Source organism: Vombatus ursinus, unplaced genomic scaffold (genome assembly GCF_900497805.2).
Source record: "Vombatus ursinus unplaced genomic scaffold, bare-nosed wombat genome assembly UNPS02000577.1, whole genome shotgun sequence".
NCBI lineage: Eukaryota > Metazoa > Chordata > Mammalia > Diprotodontia > Vombatidae > Vombatus > Vombatus ursinus.
The window spans coordinates 13,684,321-13,704,489 of record NW_020940355.1 but is presented as its reverse complement, the minus strand read 5'-3'; the positions used below and the strand labels follow the sequence as shown (position 1 = coordinate 13,704,489).

At 40.5% G+C, this 20,169-nt stretch overlaps 1 protein-coding gene across 1 annotated transcript; it reads left to right on the top strand.

Moving 5' to 3' along the window:
• The first annotated feature begins 685 nt into the window (after positions 1-685).
• EDN1 (endothelin 1) lies at positions 686-7,719 on the top strand. The gene is made up of 5 exons (XM_027871473.1): positions 686-1,261; positions 2,890-3,055; positions 4,924-5,082; positions 5,256-5,369; positions 6,484-7,719. Exons 1-5 carry the CDS (start codon positions 1,198-1,200, stop codon positions 6,623-6,625), a joined length of 645 nt encoding a protein of 214 aa, XP_027727274.1. The 5' UTR covers positions 686-1,197; the 3' UTR covers positions 6,626-7,719.
• Positions 7,720-20,169: the final 12,450 nt, after the last annotated feature.

Below are 20,169 nucleotides of genomic sequence, written 5' to 3'. Positions count from 1 at the left end.
AAATCTCTTAGGTGAAATATTCATAGCCCTGCAGGGGTATTTACTTGATTTTCTTCTGCCTTCCCCAATAGAGTTACTTTCTGTCATTCTGAAGCCATCCTTCTACCTTCTTTCCAATAAAATATCAGCTCCTTTTGTTCTTCATATCACCCTTATGCTTCCCACCCCCACCATAGTCCAGAGGAGTGTCTTCCTGATTTACTGATATTGAAATGATGTATAAAAGGGTTTAAGAAAATCTTTCCCTTCTTACCACTTTCAACCTTCTTCCCCCAACATTTCTGAGATCTTAAAAAAAGAAAGTTGGGGAGAGGCTGAAGAAATGAGTAGAATGTAGGGAATTATGATGGTATTGCTGCTCGAAGAATAAGAAAATTATTACCATCCCCAAATAATTCGGTGTGGGGCAAAGGGAAGCAAAAAAAGAGAGAGGCTTCCCCTGTTTGCCTAAGTGTTCTAAAAATCAGGAAAGACAAAAAAGGAGAAAAAACCCAACAACAGTTAAAAAAAACCCTTCATATAACAATACAATCCATTTAAACTGTGGCTCATACTTTTCATACCAATCTCATGACTTTTTTTTTTTTTTTTTTTTTTTTTTATTCCCTAGTCTGATTCTTGAACTACGGAGCTGGCAGCGTTATGAAGGGGAAGCAGAATCTGACACTGCACCAGCAGGTTTACCAAAGGTCTCTAATGGGTATTTTCTTTTTCTTAGCCCTGCCCCTGAATTGTCAGACGGCGTCTGCCTCTCTGAAGTTTGCAGTGATTTCCTTTCCAGCCTGGCCTTATCTTGGTCCGCACGTTGCTGCCTCTTGGTGACTAATAACACAATAACATTGTCTCAGGATAGAAAAAAAAAGTCTGAGCTGTTTACTCGCTCTATGGGGGTTCAGTATAAAAAGGAGGCAGAGAGCTGTCCAAGCCATACTGGCTTTCAGAGCATGAGCACTGAAAGTCACTGAAAAGATCGTCGGGTTTCTAGTGCAGCTCACTGGACGATCGCGGAATTTGGAGACCTTTTGGATTGCCCTCTCTCCCGGCAGAGGCAGAAGCTTTTCTTTTTCTCTTGCTCTGGACACCCAGACTGAAGAAAAACTTTGGTGATCTGAATATCAGAAGTAGTTCAGGGTGAAACTGAAGTTGTTTTTTGTGTGTTTTAATTTGAGCTTAGTTGGCAGAGGAGGTATTTTCAGAATGGATTATTTCCAGATGATTTTCTCCCTGCTGTTTGTGGTTTTCCAAGGAGCTCCAGACACAGGTAGGCATGCTGGCTTGTAAGCTTCTGAGTATTAATGACTTAATTATCCACTTTAGTGCTTTTCTTGCTTGCCTCCCTCCCTTATCCTTTACTATTGTGGCTCATAGATCAGATGTCTGGGAATTATGGTCTATAGCTACCAAATCTTGGAGTGAAAAATAATAAATAAGTTGCATATGTGCATAAAATGACATTAGTACATTGATTGGGTTTATTTATGCAAAGCAATTTCTTTTTGGTCTTTTCTCTAGCACTGAAGAGCATTCTAATGCTAGACAAAATTTAAGCAGAGTGCACGTGTGCAATATACCTGTATTAATGCACAGAAGTATAATATTATCATCACATAGTGTTGTTGCTGATACTGGCATGTCAGCATGTGTGATATTAGAGAGAGTGTTTCAACTTGAAGCTATGGAATTTTGTTCAAGTCTGATTCAGTAAGCACATGAGCAGAAACATCACCTAGAACATGGTCTGTTGAATAAACCACCCCTCCTCCCAGGTGGTTTCAGGGTGAGAGCAGATGCTTTCTTCCAATCTTGTCATTATTGACTTTAGTTTTCCTTCTGGCAAGTTTTTGGCACTCAGCACAACATGAGCTCTATTTACAGTTTTATTCACTTGTCTTGGGAGAGAGATAGGATAAATCTAAGTTACATGAAGATTTAAGATTGTGAGTGTGTACCTGTATGCATGTTTGGTTTGCTGTCTGTGTGATCCAGACCAGAGGGAGTGGATGACAAGGAATTAACACCTTGTCATGCATGTGTCTGATCATTGGAAATCTACTGGGCAAGTCAGTTTCTGTAGCCAAAAGCCATCTAAAGAGCTAGCAAGGAGAGAGAATGCTGCAGGAGCTAGTAGAAGGTTCTGAATGTACTCCTCACAAGCTGTGCTTTTTATTACAACCTCAGGACCTGGTATTAAAAATCTCTTTTTTTGAAGCACAACAGTTTTCGAACCCTGTTGCTTAAATTAGGTTCCCAAAATTTCTCTTGAGTTTAGCCTAAGAACAGCAGCCTCCTAAGGCTTTTTAGATACTTTCTGAAATCTATGCTATGGAGCTCATGTCTCCTCCCTCCCAAAAATGCTTGTCCCTTCTCCAAGTCTCTGACTATATTAGAAAGGAAAGCAGATTTGGGGTGAGGTGGGAGAGAACAGTGATTACTCTATAAAAGTTGGTGTTGGTAGGTCACTAAAAGCTGTAAAAACAAAGTAATTTGAATATATAGATGTAGATATATATGGAGTAGGATATGAAGGGAGACTGGTATATGAGAATACCAGGTACCCTTTCTTAAAAATCAGGGGCAATTTAAAGGTCATTATCCAAACCCAAACCAAATTTATAACAGGAAGAATTTCTTGAAACACTAAGGGGCTTCATAAAGTAGCTTTTTGAGGCATTTGTTTACCCCTTTTTTCTGATACTAGAGTGGATAAGTCAAAGCAAAGCATTTAGGTTATGGAGAGAGGAAAAAAGTTCATTTTGTGTATTTTTTCCCCAAAAGCAGTGTGCTTCATCCAAAGCAGCTAGGTATGGGTCAAATGCTAAAATTCCACGTATTTCTGTGGCTCTAAGTTGGGTGGCTCATCCCACTCTCCTCTTTATCTCTCTCTCTTAGCCTTTGGTGCTGAGCTCAGCACAGAAGCCCAACCTGGTGGGGACAACCGACCTCCCAGTGCACCCTGGAGGTCTCGACGTTCTAAACGCTGCTCCTGCTCCTCATTGTTGGATAAAGAGTGCGTGTACTTCTGCCACCTGGACATCATTTGGATCAACACTCCCGAGTAAGTCTCTAGAGGGCATTGTAACTCTAGTCATTCATTCTAGTCCTAGTTGAAACTATAGCTTCTTTCCTGGGGAGCTCCTTGTTAGGTTTCTAGAAGCTAATACACCTGAAGAGATTTAATGCCTTTCTGGGATGCTATTCTTCCATTAAAAAACAAAACAACAACACAGGACAGTCTAGCAACAGAGTGGAGAGGATTCTCTAGGCCACTGGTTCCACCTACCTGTTAGTTTGATAGATAGTTGTTGATAGATAGGAGGAGTTTGATACACATGGGACACTGTGGCAAAATTTAAAGACAAGCAACTTTATATTAGTGCCTCAGAAAGAAATTCTCCAGACGTTATACCAGCTGACGCTTGGAAAATGAGTTCTCAGGACTGCATGTGGTGGATTCAGTCTGTTTTCCTTATGGATATGATTAATCCTTAGTAAGAATACTAATGATTATTAAGAATTATATAAAATCATAGCATTTTACTAGTGGCAAGAGCCCGGACCACCATCTAGGTATAGGATCATCCATCTAGAATTAGAAGGGGCCTCAGAAGCTTTTTAGTCCAATTCCCTCATTTTACAACTGAGAAAACTGAGACCCAAGGAGGTCACACTAGTAGTAATCCTCAAAAGTGGGATTTGAGTCCAGGCCCTCTGCCTCCAACATCCACTTTCCACTATGCTACTGAGCCCAAGAGATTAAAAAATAATTTACTTCTGGCCATGCAGTGAGTTAAGGGCCAGCTAGGTAGCACAGTGGATAGAACACTGGGCTTGGAGGCAGGAAGACCTGAGTGCAAATCCAACCTTAGACACTTCTGGTTGTATGACCCTAAGCAAGTCACTTAAATCTGTTTGCCTCAGCTTCCTCATCTGTGAAATAAACTGAAAAAGGAAATGGAAAACCACTCCAGTATCATTGCCAAGAAAACCCCAAAAGGGGTCAAGAAGAGTCAAACATGACAGCAACACAGTGAGTTAGAGTTACTGTGTTGAATAAGAATTGGAACCTGGGTCTCCTGACTCTCAGTTCTGAACTCTTTCCATTTAAAAGGAACTATTTTAGAAGAATATTCACCCTCTCTCCCCATTTACTTTTCTCCAAATAATTGTAAGCAAAAACTCATGTAATATCCACAGTGTCCTAGTTTAGCTTATGGATGACCGAAAAACCCTAATAAGCATTAACTGAGTAAAGAGATATTTCTTAAGGGTAGGGTTTCATCTTGTAGGTGAGAATCAAATCAGATACGTTGGACGCTATTAGATATTCTGCTGGCCAGGATCATCTCATAGAGACATTTGATACCAATATCCCTGGCAAGAGCTTTTCACATAGGGATATAAATCAGGCAGAGTTTTAGAGTCTCTTTTTCTGGGAGGAGATGGGGGTTACTTCTGGTAGGAGTTTGCTGTGTATAATCTGAAACCCAAAGTTGATGGGGTTCAATAATCCCATGTGTTGTGGTGCTTCACTGAAATCCAAGGAGGGGGTAAAGATCTGTGTAGAACATCAGCAGAGTAACAAAATATGAAACAGACACCACAGTCACTTATGTGCTGACTTTTTAATAATTTGGGACTGAAAAAAAACCCCATTTATGGAAGAGGAATTTGAACCTCGTTAAGAGCTGAATTACATTGGGAGCAGTAGGATAATGGCCACATTGTACACATTCTGAGCCAGCAGTTGGCATGCCCCTGAAGGTCCTACCTTTTGTATTGGTGACTTTATGCTGTCAAAACATTGGGTCAGATGATCTCTTTGTATTACTTAAGAGGATAAATATATCCTGTTATTATATGACCATGCTATTTTGAGGGCAATCAGTTACTCTAATATCTCCTTTTTTCTTCTTTTAAACTTAGGCACACAGTTCCATATGGACTTGGAAGCCCTTCTCGATCCAAACGATCCCTAGAAGATTCACTTCTTACCAAGACAGCAGACTCCAGGAAGAGATGCCAATGTGCCAGCCAAAAAGACAAGAAATGCTGGATCTTTTGCCAAGCAGGAAAGGAACTCTGGTGGGTAAAGACACCTTTCACTTTTAGTCAGCTTTGTAGACACCCAAACCTCTCCACCATCTAATATTACAATTTTAGCCTTGGAAAAAAGATATTCATTGTGTTGAAACATAGCCCCAGAGGGGCAGAGTTGACAATACAATTGCTTTAACTTTTTTCTTTCACTCTCTCAGGGCCCAAAACACTCTGAAGAAAGCCTGGAAGGAACCTAAGAAAGGAAAAGATTGTATTGGTCATGGACTGAAGTGTGTGCACCAGCAGCTTGTGAATAGCAAGAAAATGAGAAGGTGAGAGGATTTTCACTGACATAGAAAAGGTCCTTTCATTAGAAGTGAAAATATCACCTCAGCAACCTTCTGTTGCAAGGAGGTTCCCAGAAGGTGGGGACCCCCCCTCAGTTGAAGAACTCTGTGCTTGGTAGCTAATACAGGGCAAAGGAGCCATCTTGACATTTATAATTTTGGGATCATGAATATAAATGCAGGATGCTGCCCACCTCATGCACATTTGCGTTGTGTGGAGCACTTGCAGTCACATCCCAATCTTACTACAGAGCTCCCTGTGAGGAAACTTGCTGCTTTCCCTGAGGGGGAAAAATCCATCCCTTTTCAAAGAGAATCCCTTTTCATACAAGTGTCATGTGGATCTAGGTTTTTCAAAGGGAGACAGTTATTCATATGGCCATCCCTGAGGAAAATAAAGTCATTAGGAAGGGTTGGTAAGATTTGGAACATACTGTTTTGTGGGGGTGGGGTGGGGCTGGAGTTAGCAAGGAGGAGGGAGTTGTTTTTGTTTTTAAATAATAAGGGACTCTATTAGACAGATAACCAGAGTCAATCCAGACTAGTTCTGCTTGCTTCCCCTCTCCTCCCTCGCTTTTTCATTCATGACATAGAGTGGAGGGAAGATTTAAATCAGGCAGCACCATTAAAATCACATCAGAGCCCCGTTAACACGATGAAACCTCCAAACCCCTAACATTAGGGTTTCTTGTGCCCAGGGAAGAAACCTGCCCTTAGATCTGTCACATGTTCTACATTTCCCTATTAGGGTCAAAGGGAATTTTTCCTGGAAATTCAGTGGCAAGAAGTTCTGTGGTCAGTGTACTGAGACAAAATTTCCTTTAAGCCCCATACTTAATTTCCATTAGATTTACCAGATTTTTTTCCCTGTTCTGATCATAACAGAGATCCTATTTTCATAGCTTTCAATAGACATTTTCTGAGTTTTGTTTTGTTTTGTTTTGTTTGGGCAGGTGGTAGGCTTCTGCTCTAGTTTTGTGGTGAGAAGAATTTAGGAATCAGATTGAGATTGATTTTCTCTCCATGATGATTTGATGTATTTCCTTGATCCTGATATGTTCATGAGTTTTGTTAACAAAGTTTGCTCTTGTCTTAACAGGTTGGAGGCCATCAGTAATAGCATCAAAGCATCCTTTCACATCGCAAAGCAGAGAGCTGAGCTCCACAAAACAAAGAGAGTAACCCATAACCGAGCACATCTAACGCAAAGCATTTGGGACCGTCTGAAGACAACATCTTAGTTAAGAGATCTCTTATGGTTCATTCTCATGTACTCTGGCTGGCAAAGCAGGGCAGTATCTTCCCTGCTTTGGCCATTCTTTGTTCCAGATTGGCAAAGGACTGGGGACCCTTGTTCCAAACATTCCAAGAAAGATAGAGGAGTTCCTAAAATCTGTCTTCATTTGCTTCTGTGAGCAATTGAAAGTTTTGCTCCTCCTCATCCAGGAATGTAAATGGATGGCTGACTGGGGGCCAATCTGGGAGAAAACAAAGACTAAGTAATATATTAATTAGTGATACATCTGTCAGGAGGAGGAGAGGAGACAACACATTTGGATGGAGCTTCTGAAGAGAGGGTCCGAAGGGGAGTGTGTGTCTGACTCAAATGTCTGGCAGATTTCAGGGAGAAACTCCAAAGCTCCATGAGAAGATTTTGCAAGGAATGCACAAATTGGAAACACATGCCATGGAGAGACACCCAAGTTAGAAATCAAAGATACTGTTTTTCAATTCATAAAAATGCAGAACTGAAAGAAACTGTACTACTGTATATCAGATGTGTTTCATGAATACGAGTCTACCTCACCTGTATTGCACTCCTGCAGAAGTATTTCACCACCTTGTTTTGCCTTTACTCATTGCTCCCTGCTTCCTCTTCCCTCACCCCTTCCCAAATAAAACCCATCCTCTGGCCTCATAGAAGTCCAGTTTGAGCAATAGTAGACATCACATTTTGGTGATGATCTACTCCATTTGACGTATATGAGAAAAGGTCACTGAACCAGGTAGCTGATACTCTTAGTTTCCTCTTTATTGTAAAAGTGCTGATAAAGAGTTCATGAAAATGCTAAACAGTGAAAATTGGGTATACTTTAGAGCAGCAAAACCATTTACCTTATTGGAACTGGCTAATGGAGGTTGAATTAAATTTTATGATGTACTTATTTTTTTATAGATATTTATATTCAGACAATTTATTCCTTATATTTACCATGTTAAATATATGTTGGGGCAGGCCATATTGGTCTATGCATGGTTTATGTATTTCTGAATGAAATTGAAATTGAGAAATGCTTTTTGCCTGTCAAGGTAACTGACCTTAGAAATAAATATTTTTCCCTACTCTACTGGTTTGATGTTATTGTTTTATAATTCCCAAAAGCAGGCAAAACTTGTAAAAGGCATGAAGAGGATGTAAATTGAAGAAACTTTTGTTCCTAGGGTGCCTTGATCTTGTAACTTTTCTAGAGAAGTAACAAGTGGATTAATAGTTTAGATTCTTTCTGGCTCTTCTATAAGGGTCTTGGTCTAGCTAGTGAAGAAAGACTGTGAAGAGGTCCTATAGAAATGTAAGCCAGAGCTTCAACAGCTCTCAGTTGCCATCTGCCCCCCACCTCCCATGATGGATGGTGTTGAAAGGGCTGAAGAGTAGCTCAGCCCTTTCCACTCATCTTTAATTTTGGCCTACTGTGGATACTATGCATAATCTTTGCTCAACACATAATTGTTAATGGTGATTGCCAGTTTCGTAGGGATGAGGTGAAAGTTAGTGATCAAAATCCAGAACTAATGTCAAAGGGCACATCTTTAATCCTCAATAATTAATTACTGAACAGCTATAGCCTAGGTCCTGAGGATATAAATGCAAAAGCGAGATATTCCATGGCCTCAAAAAGTTTACATTTTATTAGGGGGACACAGTATGTTCACAGCTAAATAAATACAGAATGTATGTGTGTGTGTGTGTGTTTGTGTGTTTGTGTGTGTGTACATACACATGAAGGGAATTGGTGGAAGAACTCAGTTAATTGGGAGAAGGAGCATCAAAAATGACCTCTAAAGAAGGTGGCACTTGAGTCTTGAAGGGAGCTAGAGGTTCTGAGGGGTGGAGATGTGGAGGGAGAGAATTATAGGTCTGCCTATACAAAGGAAAGGAAATGGAATGAAATATGTGGGGAATGTGAGGTAATGCAATCATCATAGAGACAGATTGTGAAGGGATTTCAATGCCCAAAACAGGAATTTTCATTTTATCCCACAGGCAATGAGGAGCTTCTTGAGTAGTAGGGGGCTGGTGGTGATGATAGGGTGGAGTGTCATTGTCACACATGCTTTAGGACCATTAGGTTAGCAACTGTGTGGAGGATGAATTAGAGAGGAGAAAGACATAGAGAGAAAGACCAATTTAAAGACCATTGAAATAGTTCAGGTGAGTGAGAAGTGATGAGTGCCTGGACTAGGATGCCTGTTGAATAAGGAGAGATTGTTGATGAATTTGAATTAACATTTAATAATGGATTGAACATGGGATGTGAATGAGAATGAAGAGATGAGGATGCCTCTTAGTTTGGGAACTTGGGTGACTAGAAGAATGATGGTACCCTTGACAGAAATGGTGAAATTAGAAAGAAAGATGAGTTCAAAGGGAGAGAAAATGAATTCTCTTTTAGATGTGTTATGTTTGAGATTCCTATGGGACACCCAGAGATAGGTGTCCATCAGGCATGAAAATGTGAGACTAAAGATCAGTAGGGAGATTAGGGCTAGATATGCAACTTTTAGAGAAATCTGCATAGATGATAGTTGAACCTTAGGGGCTATCACCATATTCTCTTTACTTCAATTTCAATTCTTTAGGCTTAGTTTTCTGTTCTGGGAAATGCCTCAAGAAAGCACAACTCTACACATGTGTGATTGCTTATTGTCATAACAAACATACTGTACCCTATATTTAACAAATTCTGTGACAAGAAAAAATCATTAAAAGTATAGTTTAGGGATGAATTGTTGCATACAACATGGAGCATAAGTTGATGCCTGATAATTTAGGGTGATATGTGTGCTTTTGGCTACATTTCCCATGTAGCTAAGCCTGTACCCTGACTACTTCTGGCTGATCCCACATGTGCTCTGACTTTCTGCCGATGATCATGCATATCTAATACTTAAAACTGCTGCTGGGCCTAGATTTGTAGGGCACTTTGCCCTTTCCCTCTCCACTAAGAGACTCTTCCATCTCTAGAACCTCACACATGATCCAAATTGGGTTCAGTCCTGGAGAAGTATGATGACCTGAAACAAGAGTTAGAGTTAGACTCTTTTTTTATATAACTTTGGTTCATTGTTTTCTCACACTTTTGCCTCAGGGAACTTTGGTTTTGGTTCATGTCTAGGGTGTACCTAAAGAAGGAAGTAGAATGGTATTCAGTCTATAATGTAAATCAGGTATGGGACAGGTATTAATTTTCTACACACAAAATAAAAGTTTGACCCAAAAGCCTCTCACAAGCAAACAATAACAGAAAAGCTAGTTGAAAAAGCACCAGTAATAACTACTGTTATTCTCTATTTAGAAGTTGACACTTAAAACTGTAAAAACAAATATTCATCAGGGACTCGTGAGTAAACATTTTACATTTCACCTCAGCTCTGCACTGACCTCCTCAAGACAGATGTCTTCTGGCAAGGAGTCTGCCAGGGAATGGGCTCCTCTTCCAAATGGTAATTATCTTCTCAAAGAGTGATAGAGTTGTTGCCAGGAATGACTTCTCAAGTGTTGTCATCACTCATTCAGATTCTCTCAGCCCCACAAACTCACAAGATTGCCTCCAACCCAGGACATCCCCCCTCTTTCTGCCCAATTTTTAAACATTTTTATTTAAAAGTTTGAGTTCCAAATTCTATCCCTCCCTTCCCCTTTCCCTGAAACAGTAAGGAATCAGATATAGGTTATACATGTGCAATCATGTAAAACATTTACATATTAGTCATTTTGTACAAGAAGACTAGAAAGAATGAAAGAAAGCAAAAAAAAATGGCATGTTTCAGTCTGTATTTAATCAATATAACTTCTTTGTCTGGAGGCAGATAATATACTTCATCATTAGTCCTTTGGGGTTGCCTTGAATCATTGTATTTTTGAGAGTAGCTAAGCTGTTCACAGTTCTTCATTAAACAATATTGCTATTACTGGGTACAAAGTTCTCCTGGTTCTGTTTGATTCACTATGTATTAGTTCATGTAAGTCTCTCCAGGTTTTTCTGAAATCACCCTGCTTGCAGGACATTCTCTTTTCCAAGGTCCACTGAATCTTCAGCTCTTCTTTATTATTGGCCAATAAGGAGATTGCTTGGTCACCTCCAAAGTCTCTGAGTCTTTAATCATTGAGTACCCATGACTGGCCAGAGAGTTCATCATCCCCACATCAATCAGATGCTATGCTAGCACACAAGTTCATCTGGAATCAGGAGGGGACACTCTGTGCATGTCCTAATGAGAAGCTCCTGGTCTGCCCTTTGGTCTCTGTGACTGGGGTGGAAGATGCCATGTCAAAGGGGATTGACCACTGAATCACCCTTTTTCTCACCCTCTTGTTGGACTGTTGAACTGTTTCAGCTCACCCTAAGACTTCCTGTAGTGGTGAAATCTTGCTTGTTTTGATGGAGAGAAATCGCCCTCTTCATCCTTGGTAGCTATGGTGGCTTCCATGGTATGACAGTAGGAGTGTATGCTTGTCTAAGTGAACCCCAGACTGAGGTACCTAGGTGCCTTTATGGTTTTGTATTTCTTTCCCTGAATGGCAATATTGATGTGGATGCTCTTACCCTGGGTGACAATTTCAAGAATTTGAGAGGTTGGGGACTCTGGGTGCTAGTTTCCCAGAAAGAGGTCTTCAGTGAATCAACTTCTTGGAGATGACCACCACCAGGTAAATACTACACTTGAAAAAACTAACTAAAAACCTTGATTTTTAATGACTTGTAGTGAAGATTTATGATGAAAGTGAATGTCTTTTCAGCAGTCCCTCAAGTCTCCTGGGAGTCTTTACATCCTGCAAGAGTATAATGGAAGTTATGATTTACTGTTTTGTATTTTAAATGTTTGTCAATGTGGGCTTACGTCTTTTGTGTTTTAAGCACTTCTTTGTGGGGGAGGAAATAAATAGCTGTCCTATATCTAATCTATTTTATACATGAAGTACCTTTCTAAAAGGAATCTTATTAATTCCTTTTGGGAGTTAACAAGTTGTTCTTAAAATTGTTGCCTCCATATTTACACCTCCCACTTACTTCTGAATTCACTGCAGTCTGGCTTCTGTTCCCAGCAGACTGAAACTGCTCTTCCCAAGGTCATTAATGTTCTCTTTATTGTTAAATCCAATGGCCTTTTGTCTATCCTTGTCCTTCTTGACTGTAGCATTTGGCATTGTTGACTACTCCCTCCTTTTGGATACTCTTTCTTCCCTGGGTTCCTGTGGTACTACTCTGTTGTTTCTACATTTAGGACCAATTCTCCTTCATGTCCTCCTCATCCAGGACACATTCCCTATGTATGGGTATGTCCCAGGGCTTTTTGCTGAGTCCTTTTTTCTTCTCTATCACTACACCCCTTCTTGGTGATATCAATTCCCATTGATTCATTCATTTTAGATTTGGATTTATTTCTAGGGGGATGATCCCATATCTAAGTATCTGGCACTTACATCTATTCGGAGCTCCATTCCCACACTTTCAAATGAGTAATGGACATTTATACCTGGATGTCTCAGAATCATCTCTAACTGAACATAGATAGATAGATGAGGATGTTTATAATGATGATAGATAGATAGAAGGATAGAACATTTATTAAATGCTTACTATACACCAGACACTGGCCTAAGTATGGAGGATACAAATAGAAGAAAACAAGAGAGTTTCTGCCCTTAAGGAGCTTACGTTTTAATGGGGAAGGGAGAAGACAATTAATAATGAGGATCTGGAAAGGGAGAGGGGTACAGAATGGCAACATAATAATGGAGACAGCTGGATCCTAGCAAGGTAAGAGGAAAGCTAACCTATGAAGGCCCTGCATCCCAGAGGTAAAGTCTAAGGTTCCTGGGGAACAGAGACACAGAGACCATTGTCCCCTAATTCCACCCCCTCTCTAACTTCTGTATTTCCATTGAAGCAGTCCCATTCTTCCAGTCATCTAGATTCCTAACCTAGGAATTGTCCTCATCTCTTCCCTCTAATTCATTCCCCATATCCAGGCAATTACCAAGTCTTATTGATTCTATCTTCTCAACATCTCTTACATGTGCTTATTTTCTCAACTCACATTATAACCACTCTAGTCCAAGCCCTCATCACTTCTCTTCTGGACTATTGCAACAGCTGCCAGTCGGTCTCCCTATTTCCAGTACCTCCCCTCTTAAGTCCCTCCCCCACACAAGGTACCAAATTTATATTCCCAAAGCACAAATCTTTTCCCCTCATCAAGAAGCTTCAGTGGATCCTATTGACTTTAGGGTGAAATAAAAACCCCTTTTTTTAAATAACTTAAAGCCCTCTACAATTGAATTCCAGCTCATCTTTCCAGGCTGATTGTACTTTTCTTCTTTTAATCCCCTCTATGCTTCCGTCAAACTGGCATACTAAAAGTTCTTCATACAAAACATAGCACCACCACACATGGTACCATCCTTTTTCTTCACTCCCACCTCATAGAATATCTAGCTTCCTCCAGGAGCTCAAATGCCACTACCTTTAGTTTATATTTTGTCTGGTTCCTCTACTTTTGGAGCAGTTCTGGAGTGGGGGTGGACAGCAAGGTCCAGAGGCAAATGGCATCAGGGAGAAAAATAAAATTGTAATGCAGAGGAACAGGTCAGAGGAGTTCTAGGTAATGTCTATAGGGAAGGGTAGAGTTTCCTCTGGCATAAAGCAAGAATGAAGAGCATGAACATGGCCTTAGAGTCAGAGGTAAGAACTTTTGATTGGAGGTAGAATGCAGGGTTGTTTTTTCAAAACTTTACTATGAGTGAGGGTCAAGTCCTGTCAGTGACTAGTTTCTGGGTTGGTAGGGCCAGGTATTTCCTAAGAAAACCTACAGGCAGAGGTGCTCTTCTGCAATTGCTCTTCTGACCATTTATAAGGTGGGTGGGGTGCCTTGGCCTTGTTGGCCACCAGGGAAGCTTATTGTTATTTGTCCTTTGTTTTTAAAGAGGACCAATGACATCATGGGGTGATGTCTTGACTTGTGGGTGAATTGGATTTGAGTGAGGCAGAGTTGCACAAAGTCATCAGCTTCCGTCACTGTCTCAGAGTCATTGAAGTCCAGTGCTAAGACAAAAGTCAAGACAACTGGAAATAGCCCAGGATGCAGTGGACGACCTTGGCTCTAAGCTCTAAGCACTCCACAGCATCTGCTTCAGCTGCTTTCATGGCCCTTGGAACAAATTGGCCTCATCTACCCATTCCTCTGAGGGAATGTTTGGGGTAGACTCTAACTCCCTGATGGGTTGGAGAGATCTGTTGGTTACCATCAATCTGATTTAGCCTATCTGCCAGATGGTTCTACTGAAGTGTGACTCCTTCACATGCTACAGTTTCCTGGAGCCACAGGTCAGAGTTGGGTGCCAAATGGACCCCAAAGGTGGATAAACAGGTATGGACAGGGTACAGCAAGCTCTCACACCAGTGGTGCTAGTGGGACATTTACTGCAGCTTCCCGGAAGAGCATAGGGAGGGGTAGAGTGTGCCCCACTGGCTACAGAACAGGCAAGCCATGGACTGGGCACAAGGGGAAGCATAAAAACAGGGGATGTTATCTAGGTCTTTGGAGAGTACATGCCATTCACAGCATACAAATGTCGAAGTGTCACAGAAACATTGCATATACGACATCCTTTTAGAGGCCTTTCTTGATTTCCCCACTTGTTAGTGTCTACTTACTAAACTGCTGTGTATTTATTTTGCAAGTACTCTGCATTTACATGTATGTGGCCTTGTATTTCCCCAGAAGAATGTAAACTCCTTGAGGGCAGGAACTGTCTCATTTATGTGTATCTCAGAGATATTGTTGGTTTGGTTCCAGACCACAGCAGTAAAGTGAATATCTAAATAAAGCAAAGTCACACAAAATTTTTTGGTTTCCTAGTGCATATAAAAGTTATGTTTATACTATGCTATAGTCTGTTAAGAATGCAATAATATTTTATCTTTAAAAATGTACATACCTTAATTAAAAATACTTTACTACTAAAAAAAAAATGCTAACCATCACTTGAACCTTCAATGGGTCATAATCTTTTTGCTGGTGGGTGGAGGGTTTTTGCCTCAGTGATGATGGCTGCTGACTGATCAGGGTGGTAGTTACTGAAGGTTGGGGTGGCTGCGGCAATTTCTCAAAATAAGACAGCAAGGACGTTTATTGAATAGATTGACTCTTCCTTCCAGTTGAACACTTAGAGGCCATTGTGTGGTTACTAATTAGCCTAATTTCATTATTATTGTGTCTTACAGAATAGGGAGACCTGAGGAAAGGAAGAGAGGTGGAGAATGGTAGGTTGATGGAGCAACTGGAACACATGTAATATTTATCAATTAAGTTTTATCTTACGTGGGCTCGGTTTGTGGTACCCCCAAAACAATTAGAATCTTAACATCAAAGATCACTGATCCCAGAGCTCCGTAACAGATATAATACTAATGAAAAACTTTGAAATATTGCTAGAGTTACCAAAATGTGACACAGAGACATGGTATGAGCACATGCTGTTGGGCAAAATGGCACCCACAAAGTTGCTCAATGCAGGGTTGCCACAGATTCTTTTAAGAAACACAATATCTATGAAGCACAATAAAACAAGTATATCTATATTTGTATCTATAGCATTTAGAACAGTACCTGACACACAGTACGGGATTAATGAGTGTCTGTTGACTGACAAAATGACAGAGACTCAATGGAGCACTGGAATGAGGGTGATTAAAATTTGTTTTATCAACCTGTCCATGAGCTCTAATCATCCTCCTACTTCTTCAAATTTGTAGTGAACAGAGGTCAAGAGTACACTGAAGGTAATGACTTTTGTTTTTATGAAGCTTTTCAGTTTCCAAAGTATCTAAAATACGTAGTCTTATTTCATTTTTAACTCTCCCTATGAACTAGGTAGAATATTCAATCTTCCCATTTTACAAACCCACATTTGCAAGTTCAGAGACATTCAAATGCCCCAATCAGCCAGGGCAGGAACAACACTGGTACTCTGACTTGATGCCAGATCTCTTTCTACTACATACACTAAGGTGCTTTTCAGGTAGTATGAGGAGTAATAGAATAATCTTGTTGGTCCTTGAGATATGAGGCTGGGGGGAGGGGCACAATACTGCAATCAGGGTAGGCTCAGTACTGTTTAAGCCCTGGTTTATGGCCCATGCCCAAATACCAAGAATGCCGGCCCATCTTGGCACAGTTTCTGCAAGCTGTTTTTTTTTCTTTCCCAACTAGCCTCCATCAAGCAAAGCTTTGATCTCAGTGTTCCAAATGGAGCAGCCCCAGAGGGACCACTGTTGTTTCGATAACTACTAGGGGATTTGATGACCTTTGTCAGGTGGATGAGGACCCCCAGTAATTAAAGGCCCTCTATTTCTCCAGGGATTGACCTCCATTGTAGGAAAAAAAACCCAACAAAACAAAACAGTTGGCAGTCATCTTTAACCCTCTTTATGGCTTAACTGAAACACAAGCCCAGGCTGTTGTGCTTAGCTAGAATTCCCACAAGAGCTCTCTCTTGGTAACAATAGGAAGTCACACGTAAAATGTCCAAAGAGTCATTCATTTGGAAGCTCAAACCTCCCTCCCACACCAGTGAGATGAGATAAGGAAGCCACTGGATCAAGCCATTGATTCACCAAATCAGAGAGTCTTAGAGTCTCAAGAGATGTTAGAGGTCATCTAATCCAATTCCCTTACATTATTACAAGTGAAGGAACTGAGTCCCAGCCAGAGAAGTTAAATGACTTCCAAGGCTACACAACTAGTAGGGACAGGGTTGGGACTAGGATACAGGACAGCTGTTTCACCCTGGGACACCTGTCAATCAGGGTGAGAATGAAGATGATCAAGTATTTTTTAAACAGAAGTGTTTGACGGGGACAAATGGAAAAAAAATCTCTCTTCATTGAAATTTCATCTATTTTTCTTTGTAACACTGCTCTAACCATTAAAGTTATGCAAATTCCAGTTCGACTGCCTTCAGGGAGCCAAATCCAAGATTTTTCAATGACCAGTGTGCCTGTTATGGGAAGACATTGCACAGCTCTGGATAAGTGAATTTCTATAGACTGATGGAAAGAAAATGGGATTTTTTTTCCCCAGAGAATCTAATTACCAAATCACACTGAGATCATGAGAAAGTAGAGGGTGGTTTTTGTTTGTTTGTTTGTTCTGTTCTGTTTTGTTTTTGTGGGAACCTCTCTGCAAAATGAGTAGGCTGGCCTGAGTGTGCTTTAGCTTTAAAGATCCTACCAATACTGAATCTATAATCCTATAATTTTGTGATGCAGAAGCAAAGTCATATCATTTTAATGTCCATATTTACAAAAATAAACCCTTCATGTGTCCAAAGTCTCAAAAAAATCAGGTCACACATGCGTTAAGGGAATTGAGAAGGAAGTCTAGTGCAAATTTCATAAATTATCCCTCTTTTTTCTCTCTCCTTTAGGTTCAATCTTCGCAGGATACTGTGTCTGGAGTTCAAGGAATTCTACTTGAGGCAGATATTTATGTTCTCTTAGTCTATTGATATTTATCCTTCCCAAAGCATTGCCACCTTGATTATCAATTTGATCATCCCCCATTCAGACAAGCTTGCTAGGAAGTTGATATTTCATACCCTTAGTTGTTAGCATTTTGTTTATCTATTCAGTGCACTAGGAGGTGCTCTGTTTAGTAACCTGGCCTTTTTAGGAAAGAGGGCCCAGGTGCTGGCAATATCCTGCTGACTTTGGTGGTTGTGTATGTATCTATGTAAGATGTATATGTTGCCCATATAGGTTATATGTATGTCACCTGGGGTGCCTAAATGTGGTTTGTGGAATATTGCTGACAGCTTTTCAAAGGGAGACATTTGTTCTTGCCTAAAGGGGAGCTGGAGAAGAGATTATGAGACAGGGCACTATTCATTTCTCAGAACACTGGACCACAATTGTATTTATCTGCTCCTTTAAATATTGCTGGCCTAAGGGTATGATTTTTTTAGGTTCATTTTGCTTTCCTGGTCCTTGTCCTCTAAAGGGGGAGGAGTAACCCCAAGGTAATACCTGAAGACTCGTTCCCACCAAATACTAGTTACACAAAAGACCACCACAAATAGAAACTAGTGAGTAAATTTTTTCTAAGCGGAGAGCAAACAGAAATCAGAGAAGTTATACAAATCAGAATATACCAGAAAATGCATAGAGTGAATTAGTTCTTTCACTGGGAGTTAGCTGTCTCAACTCAGCCAAGAGAGAGGCCCTGATCTCAGCCAAGGGGAATTGACTCAGAGTCTGGAGGAAGGAAAGCTGCAACCAGGGACATGTTGAACTGTTGGCTCCTCTACCGGTCTGCCAGTTCCCAAAGTCTTTTTTCTTTCTCCACAGGACTCTCCCCAAAGAAAATTGGGGACCATGTGAGTCTCTATTGAAGAAAGAATGAAGATGAATGTTTTTCCTCTCCAAAACTCTCATGCCAACTCCACCCCTTATGTGAGCCTACAACGAGTAATTGTTTCCTCCATCAGTTTGTAATTATTTTTAAGCAGCAGCAGCAAAACATCCCAGGTTATACCTATATACATATACATTGTCTTCCTTGGCCAGATTACATGCTCTTTGAAGGCAGGAACTGTTTTAGTTTTCCTTTATATCACTAGCACCTAGTACAATGCCTAGCACATGGTAGACACTTAATGAAGTCTCAGTGATTGATTGATCGTGTTTTCCATCTAACACCAGGGTTCTTTGGAAGAATATAAATTTTTCTCTGGTTCCTTGAAAGCTACCACTGCTACTTTCCAGTTTTGCCCTTTGGTGGGTGGTAGCTGTGCACCTTATTTGATGAAGGAGGCGTGGTCAGTATGGGTTTATCCAATCAGAACTTTACCTTGAGCCCTGACTCCTGGAGAGAGTCTGTCCTCTTAACTTCCCTATTTCAATTCCATTTAATGTACCTCATAATGAAGACAACTAGACAAGCTTGATAAATGTATACAGATTTTTTTTTGTTCATAACCAAAAAAAGAAAAGAAAAGGAATAAAAGCAAGTATGTGTCAGCACAACTACTATACAGTAAATGCACTTGAACCTTTTCTTAGACAGTACTTAACTAGTCTATAGGCATACCCCAAAGCCAGGAATTTCCAAATACTGTTTGAGCTCTTAGACTCAACCTCCCTATCAGCCACCCCCCACCCCCACCTCCTGGAAGAGAGCAGCTATTTCCCAATGCTACTCCACTAATGGCTTCAGGAGGATTAATGTTCAGGTAATTGGAGGAATTTGGGATTTTGGGTGACTCAACTGCTTCGTGCTCCTTATCAGTGGCAGCCTTCAGCAATTGAGATGTTCATTCCTCCTCAGACTAGATTTTGGCTATCCATGCATTCTAGATTTTGCTAGCTCCTAAAGCTACCACTTTTTTTTTTAAGCTCACAATTTTCCTCTAAGCTAGCAAGTGGAAGGATGCAGGTCTCCATGGGAAAGGATCAGTCCAGGCCTGTGGGCCTGTTCAGTGGGCATGGGGAAATACACACAAGTACCGCAAGACCATTATTCCACATCCTCTCTCCACATCCTTGAACAACATGATGGTTATGTCATTTCATCTCTATCTTTTTGGTTCCCAAAGACTGACCATTCTCTTCTCCTTCCTAACCCCTTTGTCATAGCAGAGAAAGTGGGGGACATACTATGTCTGCTTTCTCACCTATGAAATTATCCATGATCATGGTCAATATGGATTCACAATTGAGAGAAAGGCCCCAAATAAATTTATAATACCACTTCAAATTTAGTGCTGTGAAATATGTTACTGACTGGAAGACTTGCAATGTATCTGACACATAGGAAAGAATTAGAGTGACAAATGTGTATTCAAGTATCATAAAATTTCCTGTGAGCACAGGCAGTAATAACTAAAGAGAGACAGATAGTGTCAGTGCTGTTGGAGAACTGTAGGGAAATGGTATTGGGCATGACAGAAAAAAAAGGGGGGGGGAATTGATCCCAACCATTGGGTCAGTATGTCTCTATGGCTCTCCTGCCAAAGTTATCACATCTGGGCTCTGACACTTCAGTCATTGATGTGTTTCTTACTCTGAATGGTTCAATGTCCTCATTATTCAGTGTTATAATAGTGCCTTCCACCCTTGACCACAATTGAAACACCAAAAATATTTTGCTCTCAATGAACCTGCTACTCCTCTACTAGGGCCGATCTGAACTGATCCCTTTGGCTCTGAGTGCCTCAAGCAGTTGTCTCTGCTGTCCCATCCTTAAGAGGGGATTGGAAGTTCTGGAACTGGTGACTAATATCTGGATATAGTTTAGGTGCTTAGACTCAGCCTCCTTATCAGCCTTGATTTTCCTGTGTCCCCTTCTCTATCTTTCCCCTTGTATTTTTATTGAGTTAAAAATTTCACAGGAATGTTAGAACATATAGCTTTCTATTATTATCTTAACGCTACATATGTATGTATACATACACATTCATATATGAAGATATGCATATACACAAAATATGTGGGTATGTCTATAG